The 16,121-nt window shown below is 43.6% G+C and overlaps 1 protein-coding gene across 9 annotated transcripts in view; it reads left to right on the top strand.

The window, feature by feature from the left end:
* The window catches only part of CUX1 (cut like homeobox 1), a 411,425-nt gene that overhangs the window by 65,256 nt on the left and 330,048 nt on the right, over positions 1 to 16,121 (top strand). For all 9 annotated transcript variants that reach the window (XM_019545428.1, XM_019545427.1, XM_019545421.1 and 6 more), the window contains exon 2: positions 11,925 to 12,035. In XM_019545428.1, coding sequence (XP_019400973.1) covers positions 11,925 to 12,035 — 111 coding nt within the window. The remainder of the gene's footprint in view (positions 1 to 11,924; positions 12,036 to 16,121) is intronic.

Here is a 16,121-nt window from a genome sequence, read left to right as displayed (position 1 = left end):
AACTTGGGGCAGTCCCAGCCCCATCCTGCCGTGCACAGATCTGGGGGCACATGCGCACCCCCTCAGACGAGCAGCGGGAGCAGTGGTAGGAGTTGCCAGAAGAGCAGGTGAGAAGCTGCTGAACCAGCGGCTCCTAGCATGTGGAGCTGCCCCCCCACTTTGGGTAAGCTGCTGCTCCATCCTGTGTCCACATCGCCCCAGTTGGACAGCCCCACACCTCCCTCCCCGTGGGAGCCTTGATCTACCCCCCCACTCCTTTCCCCTTCCATCACACCAGACTTACCAGCTGGAGGCAGCTGTTCCTGCTGCTGGGCTGTGCTCCTCACCCCCACCCCCTTTTGTGGGCCAAATTATTGATCTGATATGGCTGGTTTCTGGTATATTTTCTTTACATCGGGGCCAATCCACTAGCAGACCAATGCACCCCTAGGGGAAACTGGAGGCTCTTGCTCTGCCCTGACCCTTGTCTGCAGGGTGGGGGCTTCCCCCCATGCTGCATGGCCCAGCTAGCCAGTGTGGCTTCTCTCACCAGCTCTACAGCCTGTTAGCAGCAGGGGGGAGGGGGCAAAACAGAGGTCCCTGTTATGTGGCCCCCAGCTGTTCTGGGTGGGCTGGGTTTATGTGGGTGGGACCTCTGCTCCTCTCTCCGTTACTGCTGACAACAGGTGGGGTTTGGGGCTGGGGAGAGAAGCTGTGCTGGCCATCCACTCCATGCAGTGGGGCAGGGGGAAGCCCCGCTGTTACGTCCCCACTCCCCACCAATTGTGTTAGCTGGGTGGAGGTGGGGGCCTCTGCTTCTCCCCAACCCCTCCTCCCCTGCCACTGACAGCTGGGGAGAGAAGCTGCACTTGCCACCCAGCCTGGAATCAGGGAAGCCCCTGCCACGCAGCCTCCCCCAACTGCTGGCTGGGTCTGCACAGCAGGGTGCCTCTGCTTCCCTTCCCTTCTTCTGCTGACAGCTGGTGGGGCAGAGCTGGGGAGAGAAATGCACCCTGCCAGGCAGCAGGGGAGTGTGGAAGTCCTGCTGCAGTTCCCGGCTGCAGCCACTGGGGACTGCCCAAATCATCAAATTGCTCTGAATCTTTTCTGAAGACTAGGAGAGCTGTGCTGGCTGTTGGGGAGAAGGGGCATGGCAGGGGGGGAGGCCTCTGCTCCTCTCAACCCTGTTCCCAGTCTAGTAGGCAGACTCAGGAAGGACTCAGAGCAGAGGTTTTGCTGCCTGACCTCTATCAGCCCGGGATGGGGCAGGCCCAGTGTTCTGCTGGAGCAGGTGAGGTGGGGTAAGGATAACCTGGCCACCCTGCAAGAGGAAATATCAGGGGCCCATAAAGCAGCCAGGGATTCTGGGGGACTGACCTGAATTGAGTTGGCAGGGGATTTGTTGCAAAGTTCAATACACCGATCTAATGTAAACCAGTTTCAATCTAATACTCATTCATACAGGTCTATTTTAGACCGGGTTCCCCCATTTTTAAACTGGTTGCTGTGCTCTGTACTTCTGTTCTGCTGTAGTTTTAGACCAGTTTCTAGTAACTTATACTGTTGCTTTTTTTTTTGTAATGTCTTTACTTAGCCTTAGATTTGCTTTTCCTGCTGATTCTTATATTGTTATTGAAAAAAGTCCATTGGAGGACTTTGCAAAATAAAATAACTTTAACTTGTCAGTAATTTCTTCCACACAGTTTTGCCAGCTTTTGCAATAGATTGCACTAAGGGGAGGTGAGTAACTGAGTTCTTACTGTTAGCAGTTCTGGAAATGAATGTATTCTCATCAGCATCTTGATTATTCTGACAATTAAAAAATATTCCAACAGTGCAGCCCTACTTTTTCTAATAACAGTGGAAATGATTGTGACCCATTGCAGTGGGTCAGTGTCCCTCTGCTTAAACATTATTAAAAATAAACTGTTAATTAAATCAACTGTTGCATAAGGTTGTCATTGAAGGGGAAAGCTTCAGCAAGTGAAACTGGTTGGAGCCCTTGGTCACTCTTCTTTCCTACACATTGCATAGTATTGGCTCACTGTGAGCAGCACGAGTAGAGAGAGAGGTAGTTAGCAATGCCAGTCTGAAGTTAGAAGCCCTTCTGTGAGACAACAGTAGATTAGTGTAGTTACCAGTGTGTTTGGTACTCACCCCCAAGAAAAACTGTGCTAGTGCACCCTGGTTGAGAAGCATTAGTTTAACATTCAAAAAGTGAAGCTGAATTTCCTTTTACAATCCAAAGTAATTAGAATTAAATACCCTTTAAAGAACAGGATGGCTCTCCATATACCCTTGTTGCCATGAGTTCCCTTCTGCTAATGTAAACTTTTATCCAGATATCTTTGTCTTTGATGAAATTTCAATGTGTGCGCGCACGTGTATGTGCACGCTTGTGGGCTTGGGTGTACATTCACATGCATGTCCATGCTGTCTGTATTTTATTGGTTTCTTGGAGAAACATTTCAAACATACAAAGTCTAGTTTTCAGAAAAACTGTTCTGAGATATTTTACTCTTAAAACTCCCCCATGTGGCAGTCTGAGCTCCCATGGCAGGATTGTGAGAACTTTCATAGTTCCCCAGATCTTATTAGTTGGTCGTGCATTTAACTTTGGTGATACAATTAGTTAGACCTCATGTCTGTAGGCATCCATTAACATAATATATTATATCCTGGCTGCCCTGAAAAATGGTTTCTTTTTCAGTTCCCCTTAACTGGGTACTTTTTAAAATATGAAAACTTTGTTGAATTATTTTTTTTTATTAGCATGACCAAAGCAATCCTAAGAGAGGACTGAAAAGAACTATTGTATAGTATTTCTTTCCCTATTTAATCATCTTGTATACTGGCTAACTTTCTGATTAAGGTGGTAGTAATGAATGTGGAATTCAAAGGTAATGAAAAGGGAATTATTGGTATAGTCATACATACTTGAGGAATGTTGTACTGGTATAGGAGTGTTGCAACTCTTCGCCAGAATAGCATATTTAGCGTGGTTACAGCCATGCTACCAGTCTGTGCTTTGTATCTATTTAGTAAATCCGCTTCCAGTGTGAATAAAATAAGCTGTTCTGGTAAAATAGCACATTTGCCATTATAGTGTGCATGTACTAGGGCCCTCTGCTGATATGTTTTGATGGTTGGGGATTAGGCTCCTGTGTGGCATAGACAGCTATGCCAATGTAGCTCTGTAGTGTTAATTAAAGGAGCACTGATGTATTGGTCACATATCAGATTGGCACCGATTATAGGAAAACTTAACATTATCGGCAATCAGCTTTTTTGGCCAGTGTAGCTGATAATGTCCCCCAATAAATGCCCCGGGCATGTGCACAGCTGCAGCATGCATGTGGCCAGGAATATAGCCCGGCAGCTTGGAGAGCAGCATCCTGTCTATAAGTCTGTGGGGGAGAAGGGCGTGGGAGAGGGAAGGGGCATGGGGGATCAGATTGAGGCCCCCACAAGGAGGGAGGAAGTGGGGCAGGGGCTGCCTTGCCAGGTCAGTGAATGTGACCCCAGGACAGGGACAGAGCCACAGGTGGTTCATCCAGAGGGGTGCAAGGAGTGGAGGGGAGGGGCGGTGGCTCTCTGCTGCTGTGTGCACCTCCAGAAAAAGCATGGGGGGTATGTGCTCCCCCCAGATTTGTGTGCAGGGTGGAGGTGAGCTGTAGCTCAGCGCCAGGGGCTATGCTGGCTTCATGGTGAGGGGGCTGGGCTGCGCTTGGGGCAGGTGGTGATGGTATGGGCAGCAGTAGCACTAGGAGGTTTGGCTATGGGGTGCTGTAGGTACCCTCTCACCACCACCACCACTTACCCTGGGCCCAGCTCTGTCCTTCTCCCTGAGCCCACAGCATGCAGCCCACACTTGCTCCGTGTACAAATCCAGGGGTCACATGCCCCCCATGGCTGCCCCAGGGGTGCACACAGTGGTGAGAAGCTGCCCCCCCCCTCCCTTCCCGGTAAGCCTCTTGCAGCTCTGTCCTGCTCCCAGGGCTGCATTCACTGACTTGGCTGGGCTGCCTCGGCCCACTCTGTCCCTCACCATGGGGGTCTTGAGCTGTCCTCTCTCCCCCACTCCTGCAACAGACTTACCAACCGGATGCTGCTCTCCAAGCTGCTGGGCTGCATTCTTGTAAATTGGCTATCGAATCAGTATTGGCTCATATGGCTAGTTAATAATCGACCATCACTATTGGCCAAGAAAATCTTTGATCAGTGCACCCCGAGTGCTCACACAGTTGTGTGAATTCCAGAATGAGGAGCCAGCTTCCCCCCATTGTATTATCTTTGTTGTCGTTCTGCATGGGAGAGCACTGCTGAGATTTTTCTTTATTCTACAAAAAGAATAGTATGCATATACAATAAACTTTTTTATAACTAGATATGAAATAACTCTTGGTTCTAAACTGAGATGGAATGTCACTTTTCTAATGTTTGGCTTCTAATGTTGCAAAACTTCAGTGTTTTGCAACTGTGGATCCCATTGTGCCATATTGCCAGTTCAGGAGGAGCCCAACCCCTCCATCGGCAAGTAGCAAGTGTGTCTCCCTGCGCTCCATGGCTGGGAGCCCAGTTTGCTGATTGGGGCTCCCAGCTGGGAGAGTGCACCATGCACTCCTGCAGCTGGGAGCTCTGATTTGTGTGGCAGCTAACGAGGTAAACAAGCAGGTGAATGAAGGAGTTAAGCCTCCAACAGACATTACACATAGTATTAGTAAAGATACCCTTTACAGTCACAGAGATCATAGCATGCCTAGGCTTTAGGGCTGGGAGCTGAAAATGTACATAGACTGTTTCATTTTTAGACTAGATAGTTGGGGCTGTAAGTGGCCTGCAGTAGCAGGGTGTGTGATTGCTTTTATATATTCATTTTCCAATGTCAGGGGAACATTTAAAGGAAAAATATTAAAGCCTAATTGCAATAAGATTATAGTGGAAGTACATAATTACAATACAGTTTTGTATTGTAAGTACAATAGTTGCATAACTGACACAAGTTCATCATGAATTTGATTCATGTAATTACAGTGGATATCAAATTAACTTTGTAAGTTTACGTGATGTATTTCTAGTATGGGTTAAGAAATACTTGATAGTGATTATCAGGGATCCAGGTTTTCTGTTTCCCACGGCCAGTTTCCCATGTCCAGTTCTGGGCCCACACACTTCATGACGGATGTGGACAGCATTGAGAGGGTCCAAAGGGAGCCACCCGCATGATCCGGGGACAGCAGGGCAGACCATACGAAGAGAGGCTACAGGACCTGAACCTATTCAGCCTTCGCAAGAGAAGGTTGAGGGGGGACCTGGTGGCCGTCTGTAAACTCACTGGGGGGGATCAGCACGGTTTGGGAGAGACCTTGTTCCCCCTAGTGCCCCCTGGGGTAACAAGGAATAATGGCCACCAGTTATCAGAGAGTAGGTTTAGACTGGACATCTGAAGGCGCTACTTCACGGTCAGGGCGGCTAGGATCTGGAACCAACTTCCAAGGGAAGTGGTGATTGCTCCTACCCTGGGGGTCTTTAAGAGAAGGCTTGACGTTTACCTGGCTGGGGTCATCTGAGCCCAGTTTTCTCTCCTGCCCAGGGCAGGGGGTCGGACTAGAAGATCTACAAGGTCCCTTCTGACCCTACATCTATGAATCTACAGCAAAAAAGCGTGGGGTTTCTCCTTTTGCCTGATAAAAATGAGGATTTTTCATTTTAACAGAGAAACATGTGGGTTTTGCTCTTTGCAAAGAGCTCTCTGCAGGCTGGCAGGGGAACTCTTTGTGGCCACTGCAAGTTCTGCGCTGCCCTGACAATGCACCCTGTTTCTGCCCCAGAGCAGTGAAGGTGAAAGGAACAACCCCATGTTGCTGCCCCCATTGGTCTGAGGTGGTCAGGGGGCACGTCACCAGAGCAGTGTGGGGCTTGCAGCGCCTGCAACAAGCTTCCTCGCCTGGCCCCATTCTGCTGCGTCGTGCCTGCCGGGCTGTGGAGGCCCCAGGGGGAGGGCAGCAGGGCAGGGAGCCTGCACCTGACCCATACACGGGTCTGGGGGGCATGTGTCCCTCATCTCCCCCGGCAGTGGGCACAGCGGCGGAGAGCTGGCCCCACCCTGCCTGAGCCCGCAGCAGGCAGGCTGCACCTGCCCCTGCCCAGGCTCTGCTCCAGCCATGCTGCCCGTGGGGAGGGGGAGCCCAGGCTCTGTGCTCCGTTGCAGCAGTCGCCCTCTGCGGGTGGCAGCAGGGATCGGGCACTGCTGCAGGACAGGGGGCTGTAGACCCGGGGCCCTGGCCCCAGAGACCTGGTAGCTATGGGGCCCTTCTGGCAGGGCTGGGGGCAGCAGCGGGCTGTGGGTGGGCAGTGGGCAGTATTGACCTGTGTCCTAGTGAGCTAAGGGGGCAGGGAGAACTCAGCTTTTTCCATGATAAAAAACCCCAAATCAAATACCAAAATGTATAGGTACTTAGGATTTATTTTACTATAGTGATTGAGGCACTTGTAGGCTTCCAAATTGCTTTAAAATTGTAAATGTATCAATAAAACATTGTGTTGAATTGAAACATATATTTATATGTATATGTGTGCGCGCGCGCGCGTGTGTGTGTGTATGTGTGTGTATTAGTGTTTCATTTTAATAATGGATTTTGGGGTTTTCATCAGAGAATTTGTGACTTTTATTTTTTTTTTTACATCAAGGAAAACCAGGGTCCCTGGTGATTATTAAGGATTCTGTTTAATGGAGCCTGATTTTAAGAGCTTAATACTTTCTTTTTGTTTCTTCATTTCAAAAGTGACTGTGTTGCTGCGGAGAGCTGTCAGATAACCTTCTTTATTTATGGTCATGTAGTTATTCACAAAAGATGTGTAACATGAGTAATGTAAGTTTGCCTGAATTTCCTCTCCTGTTCATCCTAAATTTGTAGGATCATCTGTGAGAATAATAGGGCCTGTTCGTGTTTCATTTTTGCGTATAACACTACATGGGTGAATTTTGTTTACTCTTGACCAAAAGTTTATTAGCCAGATTTGAATTTAAGATGTCAGAGTCACAGGATGTGAATCCTCCACCCTCCACGCAGCTCTCAGTTTTTTGGTTTGCTTTCTGATAGTGTTAACCTTGCTTACATCTTTGAAGTCGAAAATGTTCAGTTGCGAGACAGCCAGAGAACACTCAGACGTGTTAACATGCTCTGATTTTAACAGAATCTCAGATGTTTTCCTGTCTTTATAAACTTGAATCTCCAGTTTCCTAGTGGGTGCCTAGAGAATTATTGTCAAGGCTAGTGGGCCATAAATTTGTCTTACTTGGGAGACTTGTAGATCTGAGGCATGAGTGAACATTGCTTATACTTGTGGTATCTATTTGCTTGTAAGAATAATGCAGTGTACTATATTGAATTCCATAATAGTCACACACTCGCCTGAGATGTTATTGTATATGCTAAAAGTGTAGGAAAATCTTCAGGAATTATTGTATGGGTACAACCAATAAATAACCAGTTGGCTTTTTTCCCAGAGAAATGAACCTTGCAGCCCTGATGCATAAATGATAATAAGGAAGAAATTAAGAATGAAATGGCTATTTTTAATAACTCTAATTTGAGTCTCACTAGTCCTGACAGTGTCACTTGAAGTCTTTTTAAAGTATCTACCCTTATTTCTGCATCAGTTCTTATCTAGAAACTGTTATTTTTTGTGTCTAAAGTATTCATGATGGTTTCCATTGTTATTCATAGATGCTGGACCAAATTGTGAGCGTTGTCTATGTGCTGCACTTCGTTACACTTTCAACCTTCTGTTTTTAAGTGGTTATTTCAGCAGTTTAGGATAACTGAGATACAGTCACATCCTTTGCATTTTCTCTTTTCCCTGGCGTGCTTTGTATGGTGAGGAGTGCTACAGATAACAGACATAGTAGTTCTCACCACCCGAAAGTTTCTTTGTTTAGTGGAAATCCTCACAAAACTGGGTCTGCTGCTCTTAAACATGATTTGTGGCACTAGAAGGAATTCTTTGCTTGTTTACTCGTGTTTAAAATTGGAACCAAAATTTTCACAAATATTCCACTTTTTCTGTTATTTCCTTTTAGTACATTACTAACACTTTTAAATATACAGCATTAACTTGATGTTTTCATCTGCTGCTCTTCTCATGTTTCATGATTTTTTCATTTTTCCTTTAACTTCTGCTCAGTTTCTTAAATACAGTTTTCAAAGTTGCCATCCTTACCAGATTGTTTATATTTTTTAGAAGCCTTCTGCTTAACTGTTATATTGCTCTTTATAGTACTGCTTAACCACAATGGTTTGTGTTTGCTCTTTTTTTTTTCTTGCATAAACTTAACTGGGATGAATTTCAAATGTGGTTTATGCAACTGTTAAGTATTTCCCACTTTTCTGCAATAGATTTCACATATGTTATAGAATTCAAAACCAAAATCTGTTGGACATGTTGCCTTAAAACGTTTTTCAGAGTTGAAATATTAAGGTTTTTTTTAGCACTGTGCTGCTGCTATTTGAGTCACTAGCCCCAGCACATTTCTGGCTTCAGCTATAGTGATCACATTTAGCTTTTTTCTTGGATATTGAACATCTCTCTTTACTGTAAGGGGAAGAAAAAGACTAACTGGATATTGCAAAAGGAATCCTTAGTCCATCATTCCCTCTTCCAAAAACTTAGACTTATGAAATCATGTAAAATATGTGCACATGCATCCAATCTACATTTCATCTAATCTTAGAACTAATGGGAAATAGCATATACATGACAAGATAAAACCAATGCCTTGGCTGTAGATTTTTCCCAAAGTATGTAGAATGAAAGTGATTTAACTAGCCTGATGTATTGGACTTTGTATCATGCAGAATTTTCTTCACACTTTTTTTTTCTTTTTTTTATCTGCATGTTAAAACAGATATTTTGTCCAGTACATTTTCCAACTTGATAGTGCTTATAAATGCAAATAGCTGAAATTTTTAAAGTTGTATTGTACTTATACCTTGTTTTATCAGTAAAATGTTAGCCTGGTCCTGTAGAATCATGATTCTGAGAAATGGTAAGCAACAAGATTAATCAGGACATCATTGGTATGTTCATAAAACCAGTAGGTTACAAATTCACCTACTTTATTGTGGTCTGTTACTGCCTGTGGTCTGCTATTTTCAAGAAAAAATGGCAGGTGTTTTCTTCAAATCCACCCACCATCTTTGTCTCACTTTAGTGGCTCTTAATGGCTAGAGACAGACATTCGAGAAGCCTGAGCCTGAATTGATCAATCTTTGCAGGTTAGTCTAACCTGCAAACCTTGAACCCATTTGGAGGTAGATAGACATTCCCTTTTCATTCCAGAAATGCAGGTACATGCCTGCAGTGGTTCAGAGCAGCCCTTCCTTCCATTGGCGATGCATAGGGGGTGCACATGCACCCCCTGAGAGATGTGCCACCAGCACATGTGCTACCGCCTGTGGGTAGTCACTGCTTGCCACCCCCTTCCCCCTATTGCTGACACCATTGGTGGCATCTGTGGGTGGTCGCCGTTCACCCCCCTTGCTGCTGGTGGTGTCTGTGGGTGGTCACAGACCGCTGGTCAGCACTTACCCCTCCTGCCCCCGTGGCTGATATCACCACAGCTACCTGCAGAAGCTCCCCGCTTGTTGCTTCTGCCACCACCGCCTGCAGGCGGTCACCGTGCCCCCCCCCAGCCATTGGGGACACGGGTTGTTCATGCTTCCTTCCCTTCCAAAGTGCTGACTTGAGGCAGGGCGGTGTGGCCAGGCCCTGGCAGGACGCTCTGATTATGGAGGGGTATAAACCTCCATTCACCCTGCCTGCAGTCCCAGGCGTTTCTCCACTGGCTGCTCAAGGGGTGGCAGTGTTGCCAGACCCTGCCTCTCTTGATACTTGTGTTGATACTGAGCTTTTCAATCTCTGTCTCCCTGCTTCTTCAGACTGTAAACTGAAAACCAGGTAATTTCTGACACCTTTCTCTGTCCCCTCTTTCAGACTGACAGATTGCACCCAGCAGGTTGTTTGTCAGAACAAAGATTATCAGCCCATCAAGCCCTACAAAAGTAAACATCTCTCTCATTAGTTTCAAGCTCTTCTTATCTGTAGGGTGCATTTGCATTTGCAAGCCACTGTCTCTCTGCCTTTGTTTGGGTGAAATTGGAGACCCATATAGACACCTCTCAGCAGTAGCTAGCTTGGGGGGCGGGGAGGAGAGAGGTGGGGGGATTGGCTCGATGCTGGGGTCCCTACCATGGGAGAGGGGTGGGAGGGAAGTCCCTGCTTGAGCAGCCAACAGGGAGGGGGTGTGGAGGAGAGAAAGAAGCCTGGCAGTCGCTGATTTCACTTAAACCAGGAAGGTGTCTGGGACAGACATCGCATAAACCGGTTTGACCCAAATCAGTTGAATCTGTTACTGCATTCAACCAGGTTTGTCTCAAACTGGTTTCAGCTACTTTCAAGAGTGGGGAGGGGAACTAAATATACTGTATTTAAGTGTCAAATAGGGAAGAAGCTGACTATTGGAAACCTAGGATCAAGGCTGATAATTGATCACAAATTAAATCAATTGGTAGTTTGGTTCTTGATCAGTATTTGTTTACCTCTCTAAGTCTGTCATACAATTTTGTAAAACTGGCAGTTTCTGCTGCAGAGAATATTAGGGGTTTTGCAGGCCAGGACTGAGGCATATTGATAGAGTTATCTGGAGAAAGTGGCCCTGGAGTTATACCTGCATTATGTCTTGCTTTATTGGGTTGTTTTTTTCTCTTTGACTGAATTTTACATTCATGAAAAATGAAAGAAAATTGATTAAAAATTAAGAGAAATGTAAAATTGTCCCCACAGATGCTTGGCAGTAGGTTCATGACTTCAGTGGGAATTCTGTATTATACCCAAGTGGAATATTTAGCCCTTAATGTTTAAATATAACATACGAATACTGCAAAAGCAAACAGGTTGACTCTGAACGATTGTAATTATGTTAGGTTATGCACTGATAAATGACCCGTGCAATTCAGTGTGGCAGAATTTTCAAGGTGCAATATTGAGTACAGAAAAATAGATGATCGTGGATAACCAAGTTGAAATCATTTGGGCAAAGCTTGAGAATAGTTTGTGGGCTCCATTTGCATCTGTGCTTAGTATGGATGGGTGGATGTTATTCTGGCATTCATAAAGCATCACTGGAGAAAGGAAGGTAATTTCATATAATCCTAATGAGAAAAGTCAGCAAATGGATAACAGCAGTTTTTCATAATCTAAAGGGGATGAATTCTGAGTACAACGAAAAGAATGAGCTAAGGATAACTTGGTTGTCAGAAAAGGAAGAAGGGTCTTCCCGAGACTTGTCTCCAGATTCCTAAAATGTGATGTAGAGAAGAGTACACACAGTGATGCCAGCGATCAATTTGTGACCCAAATCCAAGTTCTGAAACAATGAAACCAGCATAAGGTAGACATGCAGAGGAGCCAGTATTTCAGCTGCTTAAGCATTGCTTTTTCACTTTGAGTAACCAAGAGGACAATTATAAGGGCAGGAAAGAAGCAAGTTATGTCAATCAGTTAAGTTGAGTCCGCTTGAACTTGATGTAGACCTATTTTCCCAGTTGGATTCGTGTTGCATTAGTGTTGTTGGTGGTCTTTAATATTACCTTAATATTGTTGCATATCAATAAATCTTTTTGAAAGAAGATTTTGTTGTTGAAAAACCCCAGTAGAATTTTTGGTTTCAGGACAGAACCCAAATCCTGGAGAATGTAGAGATTAATTTAATTCAGAGGACCTAATCTCTGGAGCTTGTTATCTTTGTTGCAGTTTGTTTATAAACTAGCCATTTGGATGTTCTTGGAAAAACATGTATAAATGTCTTGTATTTTAATTTGCCTGAGTAAGTAGGACCTTTCCTAAATGCTGCATTTACAATTTTGTATTTTTTTTCTTTCCAGAGAGAGCTTGATGCCACAGCAACGATATTGGCTAACCGACAAGATGAAAGTGAACAGTCTAGAAAAAAGCTTATTGAGCAAAGTCGTGAGTTCAAGAAAAACACTCCAGAGGTAAGATGAAAAGCTGCTCAACTGTCATTTGAATTTTTTGACGTAACGTATGTAAGCAGGCTCTTTTAAGTTTGTCTGTCTTAAAGAAATTAGGTTGTGTGCATGCATTCTCAGAATGATTTTAAAATTTGAATGTAATATACTGAATTATGATGGGCATATATGAGGGCGACTTCTTTGTTTAGGCTGCTTGAACATTCTGTGATTGTTTGAAACGATTCTTTGGGGAATCAAAATTTTAACACCAAACTTGAAATAAATACCTTGATTTCATAATCATCCAAAACTCGGACACTGCATAATTTTGATAATCCAGACTTGATATCTCTGCATGCATATAGAAATTGAGCTCTCAGCTCCTTCAACGTATAATCAGTATATAACTTGAAAAGTGCTCATTGCTGGTCTACCTCTGTCAGCTGAAGTAAAATGAAGTGCTTTTGGTAGACCTTGCTGGTCTACTGGGTCAATGCTGAACTCTCATAATTCCACCCCAAGCAGGTTACAGTTGGTGCATATGTAGTTACAGGACAGTGCCACCACCTAAGATGAAATTTATAGCTTGTGAGAAATTGAGTGTTTGGAATCTTTTTACAGTTTAGAAGTTGTGGGTGCTATATATATATAAAAATCAATTTCTATTAGCCTTATCTCTAGTAATCTTCTTTCATATTTACCAGTTTCGGAAAGTCCTACAGTTTTCAAAGCACGTTCCAGGTAACTGTTTCTCCAGGCTGTATTATTTGGTAGCTTGTTGACAGCTCTTCTAAACTGTTGCCTTTCAAGTTATAACTATGGCACCTTTCCTTCCCTGCTTTTCATCCATCTTTGTAGCAGGTGGAAGGGGAGGAGACTAGAGCTGGTTGCTGCTGAAAGAGCGAGATGGTTAGTAGGCTGTGGGAAAGTGGACTCTTAGATTTTACAGTGAAATGGTTGTTTGGGACATGTGCCTGGGGCTCAAGGGGCCTGATTCTGCTGAGGAATTCCTGGTGTGTGCAGGACCAGGCCCCTTAAGCCCTTGGAGCATACATCACCCATTGACCTGTAGTAACAACAGGCAATGTGTTTTGCCCAATGAAACAGATCAGCAGTGCTGGAACACACCTGGGCACAGCTGATCTGCTTCGTTTAGCAACTTCTTTTTCTGCCCAAAGTCACCATGGACTGTTCAGAAAGAGGTATAAGCAGAAGGGCTAAACTGTATTGCAAGGGCCGTTTTTTAAAAAAATAAGCAAGATGTCTGGATGCTTCTAGAGGCTTTTTATGCGCATCTTACAAAGTTGGCATTTTCCTTCCACTTCTAGAAAGGAAATAAGCCCAAATTTCTCAGAATGCTGATATTTCTGTACCTATTAAGTTGTTGACTTATTCGTCCCTGAAAGATTTCTTTATATGTTGGCAACTTAATTTTTATGTAGCAAAAGTTTACTGGCAAAAAAACTGCTATAAAATGTATTATGTGGGGGCTCCCAATACTGTTTTTCGGTATGTTGTGTGGGAGTTCTTACTCACAGGGAAGCCCTGTGCTCTGTGGAGACATTGTTTTCCCACTTTGTTTTTTCAAGTTTGTGGTTTGTTCTCGGCAGTAGATAAACAAGACATGCAGGTAAGTGAACAGTTATTAATCGTGTGGTGGTAAGATTTTTTTTTTTTTTTAAATGGCTTTATAGAATACAGTTCTTCACTAATTTAGTACAGACTGTTCCTTTCTTCAGAAATAGAAATGGACCAGACCCAAAACAATGAATTGAAACATCCCCAATATTGGTGGAAGTCTGAACCTCCACCAGACTCCAGTGTACATAGCTGCTAAATCGCATGCCTCTAAGATTGTATTGATTTTCTTTTTAGTGGTCCTTTTCTTTCTCTTCTCCATTGCTGTGATTTGTTCTTTTTTTTTTCCATTCCTCTCTGCCTCTGAACAGGAACATGCTTTACTACATCATGCTCAACTTTCTTTTGTAGAATTAAAAATATAAAGTGGGATCAAAAAGAAATGGAAGAAGGTCTCTGAACTGTAATTGTAACCAGATGGTGCAGGCCTGAGAAGCAATTATTGTTTCCAGAGACAGAAAGGAAGTAGCTCAGACATATAGACCTAATAGGGCATCCTGTGCTGCCTCAGGTGACTGTTGATGTAGAAGTAATTCATATCAATAAATAAGGCAGAATTAAAGTAACACTTGAAGGAGGGAACAATGTATATAACTATGCTTGCAGCAGTCTTCTCTAGTCCTCTCTTATTCTCCTTCCCCCCACCCTCCTTCCCTAACCAAGTTAGTTTGAGGTTGTGGCCTGCTGTGCCTGTATCATGGGAAGGTTCTTCAGCAATCTGGCCATCCAGCTGTAAACCTACTGAGAGATGACTTTTTTCAGCATTGTGCAACGTAAATGTTAAGAATTATAAAGAGAGAAAAACTTAATTCAGGCTCAAGAAGCTCATCTTTGACAGAAAAATACAGAGGAATCCATCATTTTTACAATACATGGGCCTTAGCATCATGAATAGAAAGAGAAAATAATAGATAGCTTTTGATGTTCCAAGCCTCTGGAGGCCCTGAGGTAATTAGAAGACATCTATAATGATCACTTGAGGAGGCTTGTAGCCAAAACTGCAAGTTGGAGTTCTGAAACCTTTCCAAGGCAGTGAAACCATCCTTGAGATGTACACAAAGGGAGACAGCTTTCTTGTCTACTGTGTACTGGAATTTCCTGCCTGATATGTCTTGATTTGCCTAAACTCCGAATATGTGTGTTAACAGAAACGCAACAAAATATATATTTAGCAACTCTAAAGGAAGCTTGCGTACAGAGTAACTTTTAAGGTAGACAGAATGGCCTAATGTGAAAATGGTGTACCCTTACTGAGGCAGAGTGTTTGCCTTGACTGTGTGCCCAAGGTAGGTTGAACTGTAAATTTGTAGCTGATTCAAAGTTTAGTTTTCAGTCTCCTTTCATATTTTGTATGTCCCATATGCAGTACTGCCATAGCCTAGTGCATTACAGAAACTTTCCTTTACCCATAGTCAGGTCTTGCCACAGATCTGTAGGTAGGTGTTGCTTGTCCCCAGCTTCCTGTACAATATTGTCCAAGATGCCTGTAGGCTTCACCTTATCTGTTGTTAGTAATCTAGTATGCAGACTAGACTCATGGCACAGTCCTATTCTGTTAGACTCATTAAAATGTAGACTGCTAATGCTTCCATTCCAGATTTGTTAATATTTCTGCACCATATGTAGCAGATCCCATAGAGTCTGTTTCTGACATTCCTAGCAGATTATCAATTTTCTGCTAGAATAATAATATATATGGACATCCTTCTTATGTGCATGTTTTTAGGAATATACCAGACCTTGATACTCAAAAGTACCAAAGACTTGTTCCTGATTACCATGCTTAGCAGGGTATATACCATGGGAGACTTATTATTAATTTTGGGAATGTTTGGTCACAGCAAAATGCTTGTCAGAAGTTGTACTCAGAGGCTTTGAATAAGACCTTTCGTAATTTATCAAGCATGTTTGGCCCTCTTACAGCTTGCAGAAGGGACAAGATATGGTTCAGTGTATGAGAGATGTATTCTACACATGCAGTGGACTACTATAGAGATTGCCTGCAAAAACATCTGTAGTCCAAGGGGCTCTTTACTTTACTTTGGTTGGTAATGAAACTGACTTGTCACTGCTGGTTTGGACAGCTCCACGATTCAGAAGATGGTATGCTCTGTCTTTAGGGACAGTATTTTGATTGGTAAGAACAGAGCTCAATTTTTTTTTGTCAAAATGTGTACTTAAAACGTTGTACTTTCATTTATTCATAAGTTTTTCTATTTATAAGTAAGATTGCTTGAGACCTTGATTTTTATCAACCATAGTAAGGCTTCTTTAATTATCTGACAAACCGAAATGGTGAAACTGGAGGAAAAGAAAGATTAGCGGTGATTCACACAAGAGTGGACCTTATTAGTCTTAGGAAATACTGTGAAGTATTCACTTATGGTGTTAGTGCACCAGCGTTGCAGAACTGTTGAGAGGCATTCCTGCATAAAGGATCCTAACTATATATAGGAGCATACCCTCTGATTT

This window comes from Crocodylus porosus, unplaced genomic scaffold (assembly GCF_001723895.1).
Source record: "Crocodylus porosus isolate Cpor-Errol unplaced genomic scaffold, CroPor_comp1, whole genome shotgun sequence".
NCBI lineage: Eukaryota > Metazoa > Chordata > Crocodylia > Crocodylidae > Crocodylus > Crocodylus porosus.
Note: the sequence above shows the minus strand (reverse complement) of the source record. Positions and strands in the feature narration are given on the sequence as shown.